The 19,077-nt window shown below is 40.0% G+C and overlaps 2 protein-coding genes across 5 annotated transcripts in view; one reads left to right on the top strand and one right to left on the bottom strand.

Moving 5' to 3' along the window:
* Positions 1 to 5,463, top strand: part of taok3a (TAO kinase 3a) — a 108,708-nt gene extending 103,245 nt beyond the window's left edge. For all 4 annotated transcript variants that reach the window (XM_072587298.1, XM_072587296.1, XM_072587300.1 and 1 more), the window contains 2 exons: positions 2,008 to 2,190; positions 4,401 to 5,463. In XM_072587298.1, coding sequence (XP_072443399.1) covers positions 2,008 to 2,190; positions 4,401 to 4,562 — 345 coding nt within the window. In that variant the 3' untranslated portion in view covers positions 4,563 to 5,463. The remainder of the gene's footprint in view (positions 1 to 2,007; positions 2,191 to 4,400) is intronic.
* Positions 5,464 to 7,108: 1,645 nt separating this feature from the next.
* pebp1 (phosphatidylethanolamine binding protein 1) lies at positions 7,109 to 18,632 on the bottom strand. Its single transcript, XM_072587301.1, has 4 exons — positions 18,458 to 18,632; positions 15,978 to 16,087; positions 12,201 to 12,301; positions 7,109 to 7,450 (listed from the first exon to the last, which is right to left on the bottom strand). Exons 1-4 carry the CDS (start codon positions 18,590 to 18,592, stop codon positions 7,233 to 7,235), a joined length of 564 nt encoding a protein of 187 aa, XP_072443402.1. The 5' UTR covers positions 18,593 to 18,632; the 3' UTR covers positions 7,109 to 7,232.
* Between the last annotated feature and the right edge of the window lie 445 nt (positions 18,633 to 19,077).

A 19,077-nucleotide genomic window follows, 5' to 3' on the forward strand; every position in this document is an offset into this window, starting at 1 on the left:
TTATCTAATGGTAATAGACTAGAAAGTGTGGATGTACAATGAAAGTAAGACAGGCAGCTGGCATAAACAATTAAGGTGACAAATGGTATGTTGGATTGCAAGAGGATTTGAGTTCAGATGTAGGGATTTCTTACTGCAGTTATACAGGGCCATGGTGAGTCTGCACCTGGAGTAGGTGTGCAGTTTTGGTCTCCCTAACATAAAAAATGATGCACTTGCCTTCGAGGGAGTGTAACAAAGATATACTAAGCTGATTGCTGGGATGACAGGACTGACTTAAGAGGAGAGATTGGTTCAGGTGGGCCTGTATTTGCTAGAGTTTAGAAGGTTGGGAGGGAATCTGATTGAAACGTACATAAAATTCCAAATGGGTTGAACAAATTAGATGCAGGGAAGATCTTCTCCCTGACCAAGGAATCTAGAACCAGAAGAGACAGTCTCAAGGGAGACTTGGATACAGGGGACACCATTTTCGGACTAAGATGAGAAAATCTCTTTTCAAAGAATAGTGAACCAGCGGAATTCTCTACCACAGAAGGCTATGGACGCCATGTCACTGATATATTCAAGAAAGAGAGAAATGTTTAGATTTTAGGCATCAAGGGATATGCAGAGAAAGCAGAAAAACGGCAGTGAGATTGAGGGTCAGCCATGAAATACTCGAGGGGTCGAATGGCTGCCATCACCACCTTTTCTAGGCAACAGTCCCTACAGAATGCGAAGTATGAAGGGCGAGATGATTTTGGTGATATCCTTTGAATGTGGAGCCTAGTAGGGTGGGAAGAGAATATAATGAAACCTATTATCCTTCGAGAGATGGGAAGGAGTCAGAGCAGACATGTGGGAGATGGGTCAGAGATAGTTGAAGACCTTGTCAACCCCAGTGGGGGAAATCCTCAGTAGAGGGAAAAGGAGAACATATCAGTCATCTTGGTGGAAACAAATGTGACAGATAAACTGGCAGAATGGAATGGAATCCTTGCAGGAGGCAGGGTGTGAGTATGTGTAGTTAAGATAACTGTGGATATTGGTGTATTGCCTATACCCAGAAGTAGCAACTCTAAAGTTGAGTAAGGGAAGAAAGGAATCTGAAATGCACCATGTGGTGAAAAGAGAAGGAAATAAATTGGAAGGAAAACTGATTTTTTTCTGATTCTGGAACGAAGCAGGAAGCAGCACCAACAACGCCATGAATGTGTTGAAGGAAGTGTTATGGGGCCAAGTAGAACAGGGACTGTTTCATTTAACTCACAAGATGGGCATAACTGGAACCATGCAAGTATCTTTAGCTGCAACTTTGACTTGGAGAAAGTATGTATTAAATACTTTGAAGCAAAACACTGAATGCTGGAAATCTGAAATAAAACAAAGTGCTATCAAAACTCTGCAGGTCTACAGCATCTGTAGAGAAACGCGTGAAAGGTTTGTGTCCAATACGACTCTCCAGAACCGAAAGGGATTGGAAAATGCTTTTTATGCAATATACAAAGGGCCAAAGAGTGATTGGGACAGATTTAGGGTGTCTACAGCAAAAGATCAAAAAGTGCTAATGGTGGCCAAGATGAAAAATAGGTATAAGTGATAGGTTGAAAAGGGGAAAATGTCCACTCTGAAAATAATGTCTTATTCCTTCAGCCTACATTGAGCTTTATTGGAATGCAGAACAGAAGTTGGGAGCAAGGTTGTTTATTTAAATGGTTAAGAATTGGGTGATCCAAGTCATTCTTGCAGATCATAAGAGATGGGGAAGAAAACCAAGTCAAGTGCTTTAATATCTATTAATTTATTTAAAATGTTTGTTTAATGTTGATGCAATTGTCATGTTTTGGTTTCCTCAGTCATAACTCCGTGATTTCATGAACTTTAGTTACCTTCACAGTCGAAAACTACTCCAAAATAAAATAAGAATTGATTACACCCCGATGATATCTATTCTTTCTTTTGAGGTATTGTGATCAAATTTTCTGGATGAGTGCAATTGAATTGATAATATTTTTTAAATTTTAGCTGCGGCTAGATGAGGCTCAGGAAGCAGAGTGCCAAGGTCTGAAACATCAACTTCAGCAAGAAATGGAGCTACTCAATGCCTACCAGAGTAAAATTAAGATGCAGACTGAAGCACAGCATGAGAGAGAGTTCCAAAAACTTGAGCAGTTGGTGTCAATGCGTAGAGCACGTCTTGAACAAAAGGTCAGTTCAATTTAAAACTGCATCTGCAGTAGTTGGTGTATTTTCTCAAAAACTTCTGTAAAATGTGGAAACCTGTGATATCATTTCACCTCATAAAATAGGAAATAATTTTGTTTACACTCAACATCACAAGATCATCCAAGTTTCCACTGTGTGTAGAAATCTGGCACAGCATTTTGAATGCCATGCTTGGATCTTCTGTTAACCATGATTAACCATCTTGATGTTTTAATGTTCGTAATCCATGTATGTTTATGAAATTGCGCGTTGACCACAAGGATCCAGCAAAATTTAGCTTGAGTCCAGTTTGCACTGGGAATAATCGCACCTTGTTGAGGCTGAACCATAAAGATGTAATATTGAAAGGCAATGGGACCTTCACTTGACCATTGAGGCTAGTATTATGACAATATGTGAAGTATATATGAAGGCAGCACAGTGAACTCGGGTGAGCAATGCTGCCTCACAGTGCCAGGGACCTGTAGTCAATTCTACCTGGGGCAACTATCTTTGGAGTTTGCACATCTACCCTGTGTCCAAAGATGTGCAGGTTAGGTGGATTGGCCATGCTAAATTGCCCTGAGTATCCAGCGCTACACTCTTCGACTCTGATCTCCAACATCTACAGTCATCACTTTCTCCTATATAAGTCAATCTTTAAACTGCTAAAAACAATCCCCACAGAAGTGGGTTGATTTCTATGTTAAGTGTAAAAGTGAATCCTCCATTTGTCGGATGAAAATCTGAGGCAGACTACTAATTTAAATATAGCATGTTGTGGTTGAAAGGAAAATTGACTTGGGTAGACTATATGTTGAAAATATTTTTAGGGCTTTTGAAATGGGGATATCTTGTACATTTCAAATTATTATGTTGCAGACTGAAGCATTTTGTCAATTTTGAGTTCATGCTCAAAGCTAAAAATGTGTAATTTGTTAAACACCTACATCTGTAATAGATCAGCTCTTCGTGCAAAGAACCTTTTGCAATGCAATTATTTAGGCAAATGATTAGCTAATTGAATTACAATCCCACCTACAGATTACTAATCTGAATTTGCACATTATCTTGATTAGTTAAAAATGTAGGAATCTTTAAAGAAAGTGCCTGTTTTGTTTTTGAAACATTAAAATGGGGGATAGAAAGAAGCAGAACTAGAGGAAATATTCTAGAATATGTTAATCAACCTATTTTAGGAGTCTTGTGATGCAGTTCATGAAGCAGGTGCGATTTGAACCCAGGTCTCCTGATTGAGGGAGATGTCTCAAAAGTTTCGACAGGTGAAGCTAGCTTTCATGAACTGTTACAATGCAGTAAGTCCAAAGTGGTATCTTCCAATAACAGGACAGGATACTACTATCGAGGCAAAAAAAAAATGTTCTTCCCACTAGACAACTAGGTAAAGTGATGTGTTTCAGTGCAGGTGTGACACCAGGTATGATGGATGTCCCAACAACTGGCAAACCATATTAAATGGCGCATCCTATTGCCCATTTGCAGTGCGTAGCATGTTGATCCTGCTTAATTATCCCCCATACTGGCAGGACTGAGCTTTATTCACCATTTAGGTGTGATTCTGTTATTAGGAATCATTCATTAAATGATCCAGACTGTGTCACGAGTTGCATAACAGTTTTATGCATTTCTATATGCTCAGAGCTAGATATGAAAGCACAGGATCTTTATCTCATGTAGGCAAAACGGAATATGCATACACAGGACTTTCATGTGGGGGTTATGGCACCTGCCAATCCTTGCCACATCCCTATGACAACATCTTACCAATCAGAATCTACTTGTCTAGTTTGAGAATTAAGATCAGAATTAAGGTTAACTTTTTCAACTGGGTCATCACTGGCATGAAGATGTAATCAATCAGCACCCTCTTTTTTTTTTCACAGTATGAAATAACTTTTTTTTTCAAGTCTGTTTCTGGACTCCAAGTTCTGCTGAATGCAAGATGAAAAGATTCTATTTGCTTCCTTTTAGCAACGTTAAAAGAATTAATGCATAGTTAATTTTATTGCTAGAAAGTACCAGGCTGGAAATGCTATTTGAATGATATACCACAGGAAAAGGTGCAGTTACTTTGCATTTTCAGAATCCAAGCTGAATCAATGTTTCTAGCAGTACTGCATATCACAGCACGAAAAATGTTGCTGGACAATTTTCCGAGCTAATTCCCCATTGTTTCTTTGTTTTTGTTTAAGATTGAAGAGGAACTGGCCGCACTTCAGAAAGAACGCACTGAGAGAATACGAAATTTATTAGAAAGACAAGGACGGGAAGCTGAAAGCTTTGATATGGAAAGCCTCAGACTTGGGTTTGGAAATTTGCTTACATTAGACTATCCCAAGGAAGACTATAGATGAAAAACATTGCCATAACCTTGCCCAGATTCTAATCCTGGGCTCACTTCTTGAGGGCAGACATCACCTCTGGACTAGTGCCTGTACAGTCCTTAATTTCCTTATCAGGGCCCCATTGTTAATGTTAACAAGAACGCTGACCATTTGTTGGTCATCTTTTAAAATGAGACAGTATTGATATATGTGCAATCATACCTTTTTGTGAAATTGGAAAGCAGGATGTACATCGCTTATGATCATGCATTACAACTAATTTGTAAATCTGTGCAGAAAGACAAATGTTATATCTGCAGCCTTATCTTAACTCGCTGCTAGCTTTCTTTTGGTATTTATTCATCAGGAAATTTTATTAAGATTGAATAATTTGATACTAAAGATTTGATGTACATGTCAATCATACAAAGTGCTTCTGGGAAATAGAGTTTTAAAAAGCAATGCTGGCAAGGGTTTCCTAGTCCAGTGTTAATCATATATGTAAAAAAAATCATTTTCTGCTGTGGCAGATGTGCATACTGTATGTGAATCCTGGGACCCAAGTAGCACAATAGGGCCAAGGCACTATCACATATATTGTATAGATGGAATTCAGGAGAGCTTTTACTTATTTTCATAAAGTATTTTAATGGTTCCTCAAATTAATTTTATAATAATTTTTGTTCAGTCTGAGGTAAACCTGGCTGTAAGTGGGATCTTCTAATAGAATTTTCTGTCTAGACCATAAATGTTGCTTACTCATACTCCAAGCTGTGTATTTTCTTACAAAACAAACCAGTACGTTGCTTTATTATTGCATGCACTCCAGTTTTTTCAGGTAAAATAGCATGACTGTCCAGGCAGACATAAGCTTTTAATCATATTTGTAAATAAAAATGCTCACCATGCTGTGTTGAGTGTTATTTTCACAGTTTGTATCTTAATCAGCAGTCATATTTTTCCTTTTGGATGTAGTTTCAAAAATGCTGAATGAGAATCTTTTACAGCCTAAAAGGCCTTCAAGTATTTGAGTTTAACAGCTGCTTATGCAAAATTATTCAAATTAGAATAATTTTGCAGCAGTCTCTCCAATCAATTAGTAAATCAATTAAATTCTTCCCAAAGTGCACATTTTAATAATTTGTGGATCCCAGAACAGGACATATTGAAACATTCCCAACAACTTTTTTTTTCCATGCAAAAAGTTTATTTAATTTTTATGATGCATTTGTCACTAAATGTCTTCAAATAAAAAGCACAATTTAATAAATTGAACACTAATAATGAAATTTAAAATAACAGTTGGGTACAAGCCATTGCTGTTGTAGCTGATACCAGAAATTGTTTTTTCTTAATCCATTAATCAACATAACATGTGCAGACTACACTTCCAAACAAAAAGAACTTTACCTATGCCTGCAGTTGCACTGTTGCCACTGAAAACTCAATTACTGAAAGGTAGTTTCTTAATATTATACACCTCAAACCTTGAGTTTGAGTCTTGAGGCACTTTATTTTCCTAAACCACTTTGCTTGAATGCGAAAGCAACTACACCAAGATAACCATTGTTTTATATAACTTCCCCCAAGTCATCTTTGTCACCTCAAAGTTTCCACTTATTCCCAATTTTACATTAAGAATCAAATTACTGTTTCTACCCTGTAATCACTGCTCCTGTAAATCTGGATTATGTGGCTGCAGTTTTTCTTGGTTCATCTCCATCAAAAACATGTATTTTGATAAGGAGGGGCAGATGTATGCTGAACTTGGTTTAAGAGCAGTAATTCAGTGGCTAACTAGATTATTTCTGTCTTAACTCTTTTTAATTTCTTCAAAATTAGAAGTTTGCACTCTCAAATCTTGAGCCTTTAACTGAAAATTCATGGTAGTCATACTGATTTTAATTTTGAACTACTGGAAAGATTGTGTAGATGAAATATACTGGATTTTCAAATCTTCCCCTGAAGGTGTGTAGAGTCTGCAGATCATTAACAACTTAGTGAGTTTGATGAGAATTGGTATATTTAGCCTTTTGTCATGAGCTTTCAGTTTAACTCATCTTGCAGTTTGGGTCATGGTTAATACTGAACAGACAAAATGACTTTCTACGACTTTATTGAAGAGAATATTTCAATATAGGTAGTATCATTTACAAGGGGGGGGGGGGGGGGAAGAAAAAAAAAAGCCACAAACTAGTTACAATCTTAAATGCAGCCAAAAATGCATTTAGTGCAGTCATTATCTACTGCGGACTTCAAAAAAAAAACAAACTGCTAAGTTCAATGTGTTGACCATAAATCAGTTAATAATACACTTTGCAGATTTGTTTGTTGTACTAGTGACAGCTGTGAATATCTCTTGCTCAAATCATTTAAACTTTGATACTTAGTTGAAGTAGCAAGTCTCAAACCTACTTCAGGATAATATCTTGAAGGAAATAATGTATACTTTAGTCATTTTCTAAATTTGCATCCTTAAACAAGGATGAACATTGTTTGTGCCTTAGGTTTTATGTCTGCAACAAATTAAACTAGGAGCTGTACTTTGACTTTAACTTAAAGAAGAAACAAATGCAAACTTTAAAGTGGATATTTATTAAGGAATATAGAGCATCAATAATACTAGTTTTCAGGCTCTGTACACCCAATCTGGTCACTTTTTTGACAATCCATTTTTCTAGAAGTATCAAGAATTTATACTTATTTTCCAGACAGTTGTTCATATAGTTTTGGTACATAGTTATCCCATTCAGCCTGGTAGCACGTCCCAGCAACTGGTGCACCCATACTGTACTTCTTGCGGAATGCTACGGTTTTGAATGTTCCACGCTTATCACCTGAACGGTTGGTCAAACACTGCTCATCACATGTCAGCACCCCAGGTTGTTCGTAGACTAGCCAGACATAGCGGTGAAGACCTAAAGTAAACTTTGTTAAAGAAACTTGCAAAAACAAAAGATCAAAGTAGAAAAAAGTAAACAGTATAGTTAATTCCATGCAAGAATGATTGTTGTTCCCACGGTCCACAGGAAATTTATTGGCTAGAATCAGGATGGATCCATGAAGTTTGACTAATTCACAATGGCAGCAACAAGCCAATATACACGTCAATACCAATAGGTAACAGCAGAGCCAGCTCCAAATTAGGTAGTCTAACCTTGTCATAATTTTTCCATTTATTATCTACAAGGGTTTCTAGTGCCACTACAGGTTGTCCTGGTAGGTGTTTAATGTTACTGAAAAATTGTGGATTGTTTGGATAATGCAAACTTTCTGCTCAATGGAAAGTGTGTTATTTTCTCACTCTTTTCTAGTGAGGTTGCAACTGTCACATTATATCAAAACAACCTGTACCTGTAAGTGCCTATGTGAATAGCATACTGCAATAGTTAGACTTGAGACCAGTGTGACCAGAAAATGTCCTCTATCATTTGTGTAAATAAAACATTGACACCAACAGTACTTGCTACTTAGATGTTATAGCCCCTTCAAATGGGTTCAGTACACCTGAAACTAGCTCACTATTGATTCATATGTTTTTCAAGCATCTGTTCCATAGATTTATCTTTGGATTTAATAGCTTCTGTCATTGCTTGGTTGAGATATGAGTGCAAGTTACTGTCTCAAGTTGATGAAGGCTAGAAGTGAAAGGGGTAGTTGCTAGTACAATTACGATTGCCCAAGGTTTGGACATTCAATGTTAAAAGATAAACTGGACAGCTATATCCTGATTTTCAAAACTTGAAAATTCTCATCATGGACACTGCCTAAAACTAATCCATGTGGAGGTTTGCAATCAAAATTTACAGGATGATTAGGTTTTGTATGACTGGCAGGTCCATGATTTTTGTATTTTTCAGTATATTTTCTTCTTCATTCTGTTGCTTAATTTGTGCTCTTCAATATCTATTGGGCCAAGACCAATATCTGGCTGAGATAAGACACTACCTGACTCAAAGATCATCTGCTACAACCTGCTATACAGAATCATCCTAAAATACAAAGATAACTTGTGACAAAAAAAACTAGTCTTCACCTTGCCCTAAACCCCACCCAAAAGCTACAAGAATATTGAGTTTGGTCTTAATTTTACTCACTACAATCAGCTGCATTTCTCCCTTCTACAGTCCACTTCGTCCAGCTTTCTAATACTTCCCTTGACCTAGCCTGAAAAGTCCAATGTGACTTTTAGTGTTAAATTGCAAAACTGTAACTTTGGCTCCAGGTGCTGGCAGGTCTGCTTAGCTTCTCTCCAAACCACTCACCATTGATTTGAAAGTACATTGCTGTTCCTTCACTGCCAATTGGTCAATAAAAAGGAGAATCCACTCCTTAAAAATGTAGGTCAACACAGCTTGTGGACTGCAGCAGCTCAACACCACCACTTTAAAGGGCAACTAGAGATAGTGAAAAAAATGCTGACCAGCCAGTGAATGAATTTTAAAAACAAACTTGTCCATGCCACCCACTTCCTATTCCTTCTAAAAACAGAAGAATGAAACTTTAATGCCTGTTACATAGTTTCTACCTCACTCCAAATCTATATTCACACTTTATTCCAAAATACAACCTATCACCTTTGTAAATTGCTGATCTTACTAACCGGTTTTCCCAAGTCACTTTGACCATGATGCCATCCAATTTCTGTCCTTGGCAGAGTACAGAAACTGCTCTTATGGCTGTGACCAAATTAAATTGCCCTGCTCATTCTGTCTACAGACTTTGACATTGTTGATAGAGATAATGATGTGGATGAAAACTGCCTCCCACTAATTCCTTCACCTGCACTCTTTCCTCAGATGTTCCTCAGATTTGTCCCTGCCCCTCCATCCTACTTCTCATGCATTTGCTGCCCCTTCAACATCTTTAAGCATAATATTTGAGAACCTCTTGTATTGATACCTAAATTATTAATCACTTGTGGCATAACCAGTTAGCTAATTTAAAAGGAAACTACTAAAGCTTAAAAGCTATTCACTTAGTACCCACTCCAAACTTTATCCCTATTTCCAAAAGGAAGATTAAGTTCACAAACTTGTCATGACAGTGATAGCTAGGGTGTGAAGTCAGAAGCTCTAAGACCAGCTTTGTCCACTTTAACTTCAGAAAAAATTTGCAAGAATGGTTCCAGGGATAGAAAATTTCAAGCTTGGATAAGTTAGGTCGAAATTTTCTTTACAGAAGGCCGAGGGGGAAAAAGCTGATAGAAGTAATGGAACATAATGAAGTGCCTCTCCAGACTAGACAAAATGTTTAGGGGAAAGTGTGTACTGCAGATCAGAGTCAAAATTAGAGTGGTGCTGGAAAAGCACAGCAGGTCAGGCAGCATCCTGATGAAGGGCTTTTGTCACAAACAGATTTTCCTGCTCTCTGATGCTGCCTGATCTGCTGTACTTTTCCAGCACCACTCTAATGTGGAGAGAAACATTCCCAAACACAAGGGTCAACAATAAAAGAGGCACAGATTTAAGCTAACAAACTGAGCAATAAAAAAAAGTTAATGTGGTGAGTGGCTATTGTCTAAAATATATTGCCCAAGAGTTTACTGGAGGCTGGTTTAATCAAGGGTTTCAAAAGGAAATTAAAAATTTGATATATACCAAGGAATAAACATTCAGGGTTACAAGGGGAAAAAAAAAGCACACAAATGAAATGAATTGAGAACCAGTTTGTTGCAACAGGTGTTTCTCACATGCTGAAATCCAAAAGCCTCATTTATTATTCCAATGTTCTTCTTACTGATCTATCCTCTATAAATACAAGATCATCCAAATCACTATCCATGTCTCAACTCCCTACCAAATCCAATTTACCAATCACCCAAGCTTACTGATCTGTATTAGACCCCCTCCATCCTTTGATTTTAAAACTTTACAACCTTGGTTTCCAAATCAGTCCTTGGCCTTGCCCTTCCCTAGGTCTATAAATTTCCTCCAGGAGATATCAAAATCCTTTACTCAGGTGCATGGATAAGTTATGCTTGTACAGAATGGTGGTGAGGCCTCTTCTGCAGTACAGTATCCTGTTCTGGTGTTATACAAGTGACATTATTAACCCACGATTCAGGACAGATTTACCAGGATATTATTTGCAAAAAGATTCCAGTTATAAAGGGAGGCTAGATAGAATGGGATTTTTTTTTCCCTCTCACTGGAGCATAGAAGATTGAGGTGACTTTTAGATGTCTGTAAGGTCATGAGACGTATAGATAAAGGGGAATGGTGGGAGATTTCTAGAATAGGGTGTATATTATGAAGAAAAGAAAAAATATTTAAGTAGGTGAAGGGTATTTTTTTTCCCAAAAGTGTTTTTCTTTTGAATGAACTTCCAAAATAGTAGAGACACTTAAATGAATAAGTAGTGTTTGGAGAGCCATGGCCAAGCACAGGCAGGTGGGACTAGTTGAATTTTGAATTAGTCATCATGCTAAGTCTGACTATGACACTCCCATTTTAACTACTCCATCTTTATTGGCAGCCCAATGTTACATGCCTAGGCTGGAATATTGTCCTACAGCTCTCCATCTCATTATCCTCCCTCAGGATTGCCAACATGTTTTTACACTCTCTATACATAGCTCAGTACTATGTTACTTTCAAGTTTCCGTGGATAACTTAAGTGTTTTAAAGAATTGCAAGTTATTAATTGAATGTCCAGTCAAATAAAGAGACTTCAGTTCAAGATGCAGTGAATTGTTAGAGCTATCTTTAGATCCATGCTCCAAGAAAATTTGGATGCAAGTTTGCTCACTGAGGTGGAAGGTTCTTTTTCAGACATTTTGTCACCATACTAGGTAACATGAGTGAGCATCCAGATGAAGCACTGGTGGTATGGCCTGCTTTCTACTGGTGTTGAGGTTTCCTTGGGCTGTCATCATCTCCTGTTTATTTTCAGGGGGTGTGGGTGATTGACTTGGATCCCATTTACTATGTTTGTTAATAGAAGCATGGCAATCTAACTGGAATGCTAAAGAATTCTTGAGTGTCTCTGTTTGGCTTGTCCGAGGATGGATGTGTTGTCCCAGTCAAAGTGGTGCCCTTCCTCATCTGTATGAGAGGATACTAGTGGTTTGAAATTCCCCATGGACAAAGACAAAACCAGGACATATTAACATCCACTAGCCACAAAAAGACATTACCTACTCAGTATCCTTACATACAGATGAGGAAGGGCACCACATCCATCCTAGAACAAGGCAAACAGAAAAATGCACAAGAATTCCTAGAAGCATGGCATTGCAACCAGAACTATCAACAAACACTTTTACGGAGGAAGGACAGGAAGTGACATCACAGCAAGTGATATCACCAAGCCAAGGAAACCTAAACAAATAGAAAGCCGGCCAGACCACCATCTGGAGTCCCACTGATGAAGTTACTAGTACAGTGACAAAACATCTGAAAACCTACCTGCCAGCTCAGTGAGCAAACCTACTCCTAGAACCTCAACCCGAGCTACAAATCTCTTCCAAACTCACTAAAATTATTTGGAGTCTGGGGAAGTAGCACACTAAATTTAATTTTTCTTCCACTTGAAGGACAAAAAAAAGTTTGTTGTCGGGTGCAGTGCATTGCAGAAAGTTTGGGAATACTTAGACAAATTTGCAACAAGATGTCAATACCAATGAACGTAGCTCATTAAATTATATTGACAAATGAATGGACTCACCAGTTCCTTTAGGAGGACCTGAGCCAACATAGTCAGACTGAATCTCTCCACTTTTCATGTCATTTCCTTTCATGTTGATTAAAATGAAATGGTGCCACTCCCTAAAAACAAAAGAACAAGTTTAATTGTTTGGGAACCATGTCAGTTTCTTTACATTTCAAGATCTACTGTAGAAAGTACAACAAACAATAAGTGGGTGTGGAGAGCACATAACCACAAGGACATGGATTAAAAAAAAAGGACTTCCTAGCAGTACTGGAATGCACCCTGAAAGACAGGACGTACAGGAGAAATCCAGCAGGCCAGACAGACAGTAGCAAAAACATTAAGCAGAAAGAAAGGAGGGAACACCTACACAATGGAAAGGAAAGCCCTGGAAGGAGTCAAGATAGAAAAATCATAATCCTAGCTGCTTACAAACAGCACGTGACCAGCACAATACATTGCAAAAGCAAACATGTGTAGATACTGATACCTATCAACAGGTGGCAACAGACCCAAATCCACAGCTAAAAAAAGCCACATTACAGTACCCCTGAGGAAACTACACAAGACGGGCTAAATTAAAACAGACCTCCAAAAGAATGAAACTTTAATGATCCAACATATCCAGTTTCTACGGATTGTCAAAAGGTACATAAACAAGTACCCCCACCACCCTGCCCACAGACCCATAGTCTCACTTCCCAGTATACTTGCATACAGATTAATAAAGAAACTGCAACACAAACTGAAACACCTAGAAGACTACTCAAGCCACTCAACCCAGGAATTCCTTACCAAAGGCACCAAGATAGAGGATGATGAGATCATGATTTCCTTTGATGTGACAGCCCTATTCACAGCAATAAACATCACCCTAGCCAAAGGAACACTAGCCTCACTGCTAGACGAACTAAGGACACAAACACCTGACAGCATCCTCAAATAGTAGACTTGTGCCTCACAACCCACTTTACCTTCAAGTGACAAGATCTACAAATAAAAATCAACAGGACGTCTGTATTCACTAATATCAGGACTTCTGGCAGAAGCAGTCACGCAGAGGTTACAACGAACAGTCCTCCCCATGATCCAGTCCAAGCTTTGGGTCCTCTACGTGGATGACACCTTTGTCATCATGAAACACAACAAGTTAGAAGAAACACAAACAACATCCTTACTGGTATAAAGTTTGCCAAAGAGGAAGACAGTAACAGACTCCTTCCTGGATGTCACAGTAGAATGAAAAGCCAATGGAGAGCTGCAGACCAGCTTTTACAGGAAAGCAACACACTGACCAGATACTCAACTACAGGAGCAATCATCCAATCACAAACTGAGATGCATCAGGACATTTAAAAACAAGCAACCCAGGAACTACAAGTAGAGGAAAAACACCAATACAATGTATTCAGGGACAACAGGCAACTGATAAGTGCAGTTCAGATAGTCCTGCAGAACAGACATAAACAACACCACATGCCCAGAGACCCTCGCCACACTACCAGACAAAGACATCCAAGATGACAGCCGGACTACTCCAGCCCCTAAGCATTATGGTAACCAAACCTACCACCACACTGAAATAGGTACTGATGCATTTAAACAACACTAAGAACAACCAGCAGAATGACCATCATATGCAAAATACTCTGCAACAAACATTATAATGGACAGATAGGCAGGAGGCTAGCCACCAGGATACGTGAGTACCAACTAGCTACCAAAAGACATGACCAACTATCACTAGTACAGATGAAGAGGGACACCAGTTCAAATGAGACAATACATCCATCCTGGGACAGGCTAAACAAAGGCACGTATGGGCCTGGCATTCAAACTGGAACTCCATTAACAAACAGGTTTGGACCCCATTTACCAAACTCTCAGAAACAGAGATCATCACAACAAACTGAGAAAAATAGCAAGCAGGACAGAGCTTCACTGGAGGCTCATTGATGACGTTACCTAGCATGATGACGAAATGTCTGAGAACAAATCTACCAGCTCAGACAGCAAGTTTACAGTCTGACAACTACAAGTTAGAAGATCAGGTCATTTCTATTCAAAAAAGTACACATACAGTAGGCAACCTGCTCCCTAAAATATTCCACTGCTACTTTCAAATATTAGAAGTGAAGTGAATCCTTACACAACACAAGGTTAGACTGTACAATGCATTTCTAATAAGCACTTCAATTTGTTCTCCTTATAAGTGATAGCTGTTACATGTAATCCAAGCCTTAACGTAGTAATTTATATAAAATAAACTGCTCTGGAGCCAATAGCGAGAAGCAAGCTGGAGAAAAGTGAAAATACCCCATTCCTTTATAAGCAAATACATATAGTTAATACTATAGGAGTGTTAATACTATAGGAGACAGCTCAGGGAATACATATAGTTAATACTATAGGAGACAGCTCAGGGAATCCCTGATGGGCTCAACCTGTAAGCGCCTCTGTTCATCCCAGATATCGTACTCTGTGGTAGTTTGGAATGTAAAGCTAAACTGTCTGGAAGAGTTTAAGTTATTACATTTAATTTATCAATGGCATCAATGTTACACTACAACACTACACTACAAGCCAGGCTTGTGCTAAGGTTCTAAAACCATTGATAGAGTAGCAGTGCCAGCTCTTACCCCCAATAGCTCTCAGACTATTCCCCTTATTGCTGCAAACAAGCTGTCTTTATACAGAATATGGGATTAAAATTGCAAAAAAAAAAAACCACGTCCTTAATCAGATCAGCAGCAATAAAATGGCAAAAAAGTTTGCAGAGGAAGAGAAACTCATCAACAGGTTGGATACACTTGACTAATTAAGCTGCATGCACAAAGTGGAAACCCTAGATCAAGCAGGCCAGATGGTCAATTGCTTTGGCTCATACATAACAAGATTCATCTAAACGGTGTGGAAAACGTCATGAGGTAACCTTGCTCAGCCAACACGCCCAGTAGCATTATCCTGCAAAATGCCGATTTAAATCATCTTTCATTCCTAGAATGGAAAGTAAATTCATAACATTCGCAGATTTTGAGCTTCCAGGAACATACAAACATTCAATCCATGATAAGCTGGTGTTCATTCAAATCAGACCAGAGTTAATCTTTCTGCTAGCTTCCCTCCTGTCTGTATCCCTTGAACCCTTCAAGTTAGTGAATGTAATTTACAAAAGAATGTTTTCTCTCACTCACATGAGCATCTTTCAACTTCCTTGCTATGTCACTTTTAGCCTTGGTTTTCTCCTAGCCTGTAAGGTTAGTGAGACATTCATATTCCAGAACAGTCAAGACGAGAGGAACAGAGCTTCAAATTCTAATCTGCTCAGTTTGGTATACATGAAAATGTATCAGGATTGTTCTATTACATGCATATGCCACTCAACTTGTTAAGTTCAAGTTCTTTTCCTACTGAATGAGTTTTAAGAGTCTTCTATATAACCATAATTTGTTTCTGACATCCAATTGCAAAATATACACGCCTCCAGCCCCCAGCTGGAGAAAGAAGTACTGCCACACATTCCACAAAGGTTATCACCTTATTTACACTGATCCGCTGACAGATGTCCTTAATTCTTCTGAACATCTTGCAAACAATATGTCCACTGGAACGTTATTTTATTTAAGTGACCAAATGACTCACACTTAAATTCAATCTATTTTAGTAATTCAATACACAAATAAGGAGTGAAACTTTTCACACTAAAAAGAGATGAATTATGAAAATGTTTCACCCTCAACCCTTTCACTGTAGGCAAAGAATAATGATCAAGAATGTCCCTTTGCTACCTACCTAAACTTTGGTGCTTTCCTGCTCGGAGCATCTGGGTCAGTTAAAATCAGAGTGTAAAGCTTGGCTGGATCACATCCAGACCAGTTAATGCTGACTGGACGGTTCTGTACCTGCCAAGAACAATTTAAATGCACTTATGATCAGACATACAAAAGTACTGAAAAAGTAAACTTACATTAGACTTCGACTCATGTTATTTAAAAGGAAGTCTTTGAACTCGTTGTAGAATTATTTGCACAAGAAATTAGATTAGCACATTGAATGGATGCATATTTTAGCATCATACAACATGGAAACAGACCCTTTGGTCCAACTCGTCCACGCCAACCAGAGATCCTAATCTGACCTAGTTCCATTTGCCAGCATTTTGCCCATATCCCTCTAAACCCATCTGTTAATAGACTGTCCGGATACCTTTGAAATATTACAAAAGCACCCACATCCACTACTTCCTCTGGCAGCTGGTTCCATACATAGACAGTTGCCTACATGACTAAGTTACTCCTCAGGTCCTTTTATTTTCCCCCTCTGCCCTCTAGTTGTGGACTTCCCCACATTGGGTAAAAAGCCCTTGGATAGTCACCCTATCTATGCCACTTATGATTTTATAAACCTTTTAAAGGTCACCCCTCAGCCTCCCAATGCTCCAGCCTATTCAGCCTCTCCCTGTAACTCAAATCCTCCAGTCCCATCAACTTCTTTGTAAATCTTTTCTGCACCATCTCAAATCTAATATCTTACTTTTAGAAGGGTAACCAGAAATGTACAGTTTTGTAAGTGACCTCACCAATGTCCTGTGCAACTGTAACAGCATCCCAGTTGTTATATTGTCCTGAACAGCTTATGCTCAAAATGTCAACTCTCCTGCACCTCCAATGCAGCCTGACCAGCTGTGCTTTTCCACTGCTATATTCAATGGTCTGGCCAAAGGCAAACATGCCAGACACCTTCACGATCCAGTCTGTGACACTACTTTCAGTGAACTATGGAACTATGCACCTACACCCCTAGGTTTTTGTTCAGCAACACATCTTAGGGCCCCAACTATTAACTGAGAAAGTCCTCCCGTGGTTTGCCTTATTAAAATGCAAGACCTTATAATGGACAAGAAAATTCAGTAATCAAAAAAAATGGGGAACATTGTACAGTTACAGGATTTGTTATGGGTGGCCAAACAACCTAAATCATTAGCAGTTGTCATGATCTAATGTAAAGGCCTTGGAAGCACATTGTTTTAGCTCTAAATAAGTGTGGTCAGAATTTTTTTTTAAAAAGCTGGTTTGATACTATTGAATGGAAATGTTACATCGCCATTCTCGTTCAGGGTTTTGAAAAAAAAACAATCACAGCACCAGGTTATAGTCCAACAGGTTTAACTGGAAGCACTAGCTGTCGAAGCACTGCTCCTTCATCAGCACAACCACATGTTGAAGGAACAGCACTCTGAAAGCTAGCACTTCCAATTAAACCTGTTGGACCATAACCTGGTTCTGGATTGGTGGTGCTGGAAGAGCACAGCAGTTCAGGCAGCATCCAGGTAGCTTCGAAAAATCGATGTTTCGGGCAAAAGCCCTTCATCAGGAATAAAGGCAGTGAGCCTGAAGCGTGGAGAGATAAGCTAGAGGAGGGTGGGGGTGGGGGTGGGGAGAAAGTAGCATAGAGTACAATGGGTGAGTGGGAGAGGAGATGAAGGTGATAGGTCAGGGAGGGGTGGATAGGTGGAAAAGAAGATAGGCAGGTAGGCTGTGGTAGCGAGTTTGTTTCACGACATGGTTGAAGAGCTTCAGGGCAAAGGAAATGACCTGGGAGTTGCAGTGGGAGAGGGACTCCCTGAGATTCTTGTAGAGAGAGGAGGAAAACTTCTTCAAGGCAGGCATCCTTGCAAGAGATTTTTTTTTTAAAAAAAACTTTGTACACCACAGCCCAACACCGGAATCCCCAAATCATTCTCGTTCAGGGTAACAGTCTCTGAACTTGTGCTGGGTCAGGGAGAATTAAGAGTGAATTCTGACCCAACTTCCACTCTTACGAATGACCAATAATTGCAAGCTTATAAAAGTCATGCGGCAGATCCACGAGCCGAGAAATAACGCATGGATTTTCCTCTCCGCCGCCCCCTCACGCAGCGGGGAAGGGGACAGGCTGCAAGATGGCAGACAGCTGCAGCAAAACATACGCAGTTTGTACTGCGGCCAACTGTGCTGGGAAACTCAACCAGCTGACCGTCAAACACCCGCCTTTTGTTAACAAAGACACACAAATGCGGTTTTAACTGCAGCCGAGTGTGAGAGAGAAGCTCTCTCTGCACATAGCGGTCAGATCTCTCTCTCTCTCCTTCCCCCCCCCCATCCCCCCGGTGAGGCCTGCAGTCACCCTGACCGACCCTCCCTCCCTCAACAGTAACTTCCAGAAGCTGCTCCCACCCCGAACGAGCGGAGCTCTGCGCCAACGCCGCCCGGACTCCCACCACGTCCGGTTACCTGCGTCGGAGTCAGCACTTTGCCCAGCGCATCGATCTCCACCGCGCCATAGCTGACGTGCAGCGGCTGGCCCGGTTTCTCCTCCACTTCGTGCAGGGCCAGCGGGCCCGACCACTCGTGCAGGTCGACAGACATCTCGCGGCAAATAACGGCACACGCGCGCGCGCACACTCCACCCGCGCCTCGTTCACCACCTCAACGGCACGGGAGACCACGTGCTTCCACGGGTTCCGCCATTCCTATTGGCTGAGCGCCGCCCCGCCCCGCCCCCTGGCGCCTCCTGCCCCGCCTCCTGTCAACCCGCAGGTGCGTGTATTGGATTGGGGTTGATAAAGTTAAAAATACCAGGTGATGGTCTTGACCCCCCGACAGGTCGACTTTCCTTTTCTAGCTCCACATTTTTTTTAGCCTCCAATGGTAGATTCCCTATCTCTGAGTCAGAGGAACTGAAATCAATAAATGCTGGAGATCACAGTGGGTCAGGCAGCATCCATGGAAAGAGAGCAAGCTAACATTTCGAGCCGAGATGACTCTTCACCAAAGCTGAAGTGAAGTGTGGAGTGGACAGCCTTTATGCTATAGCTTGGAGGGGAGGGTAGAGGTAGTGGGTGTGGGGTGCT

The sequence above is a fragment of the Chiloscyllium punctatum genome, chromosome 17 (genome assembly GCF_047496795.1).
Source record: "Chiloscyllium punctatum isolate Juve2018m chromosome 17, sChiPun1.3, whole genome shotgun sequence".
Taxonomy (NCBI): Eukaryota; Metazoa; Chordata; class Chondrichthyes; order Orectolobiformes; family Hemiscylliidae; genus Chiloscyllium; species Chiloscyllium punctatum.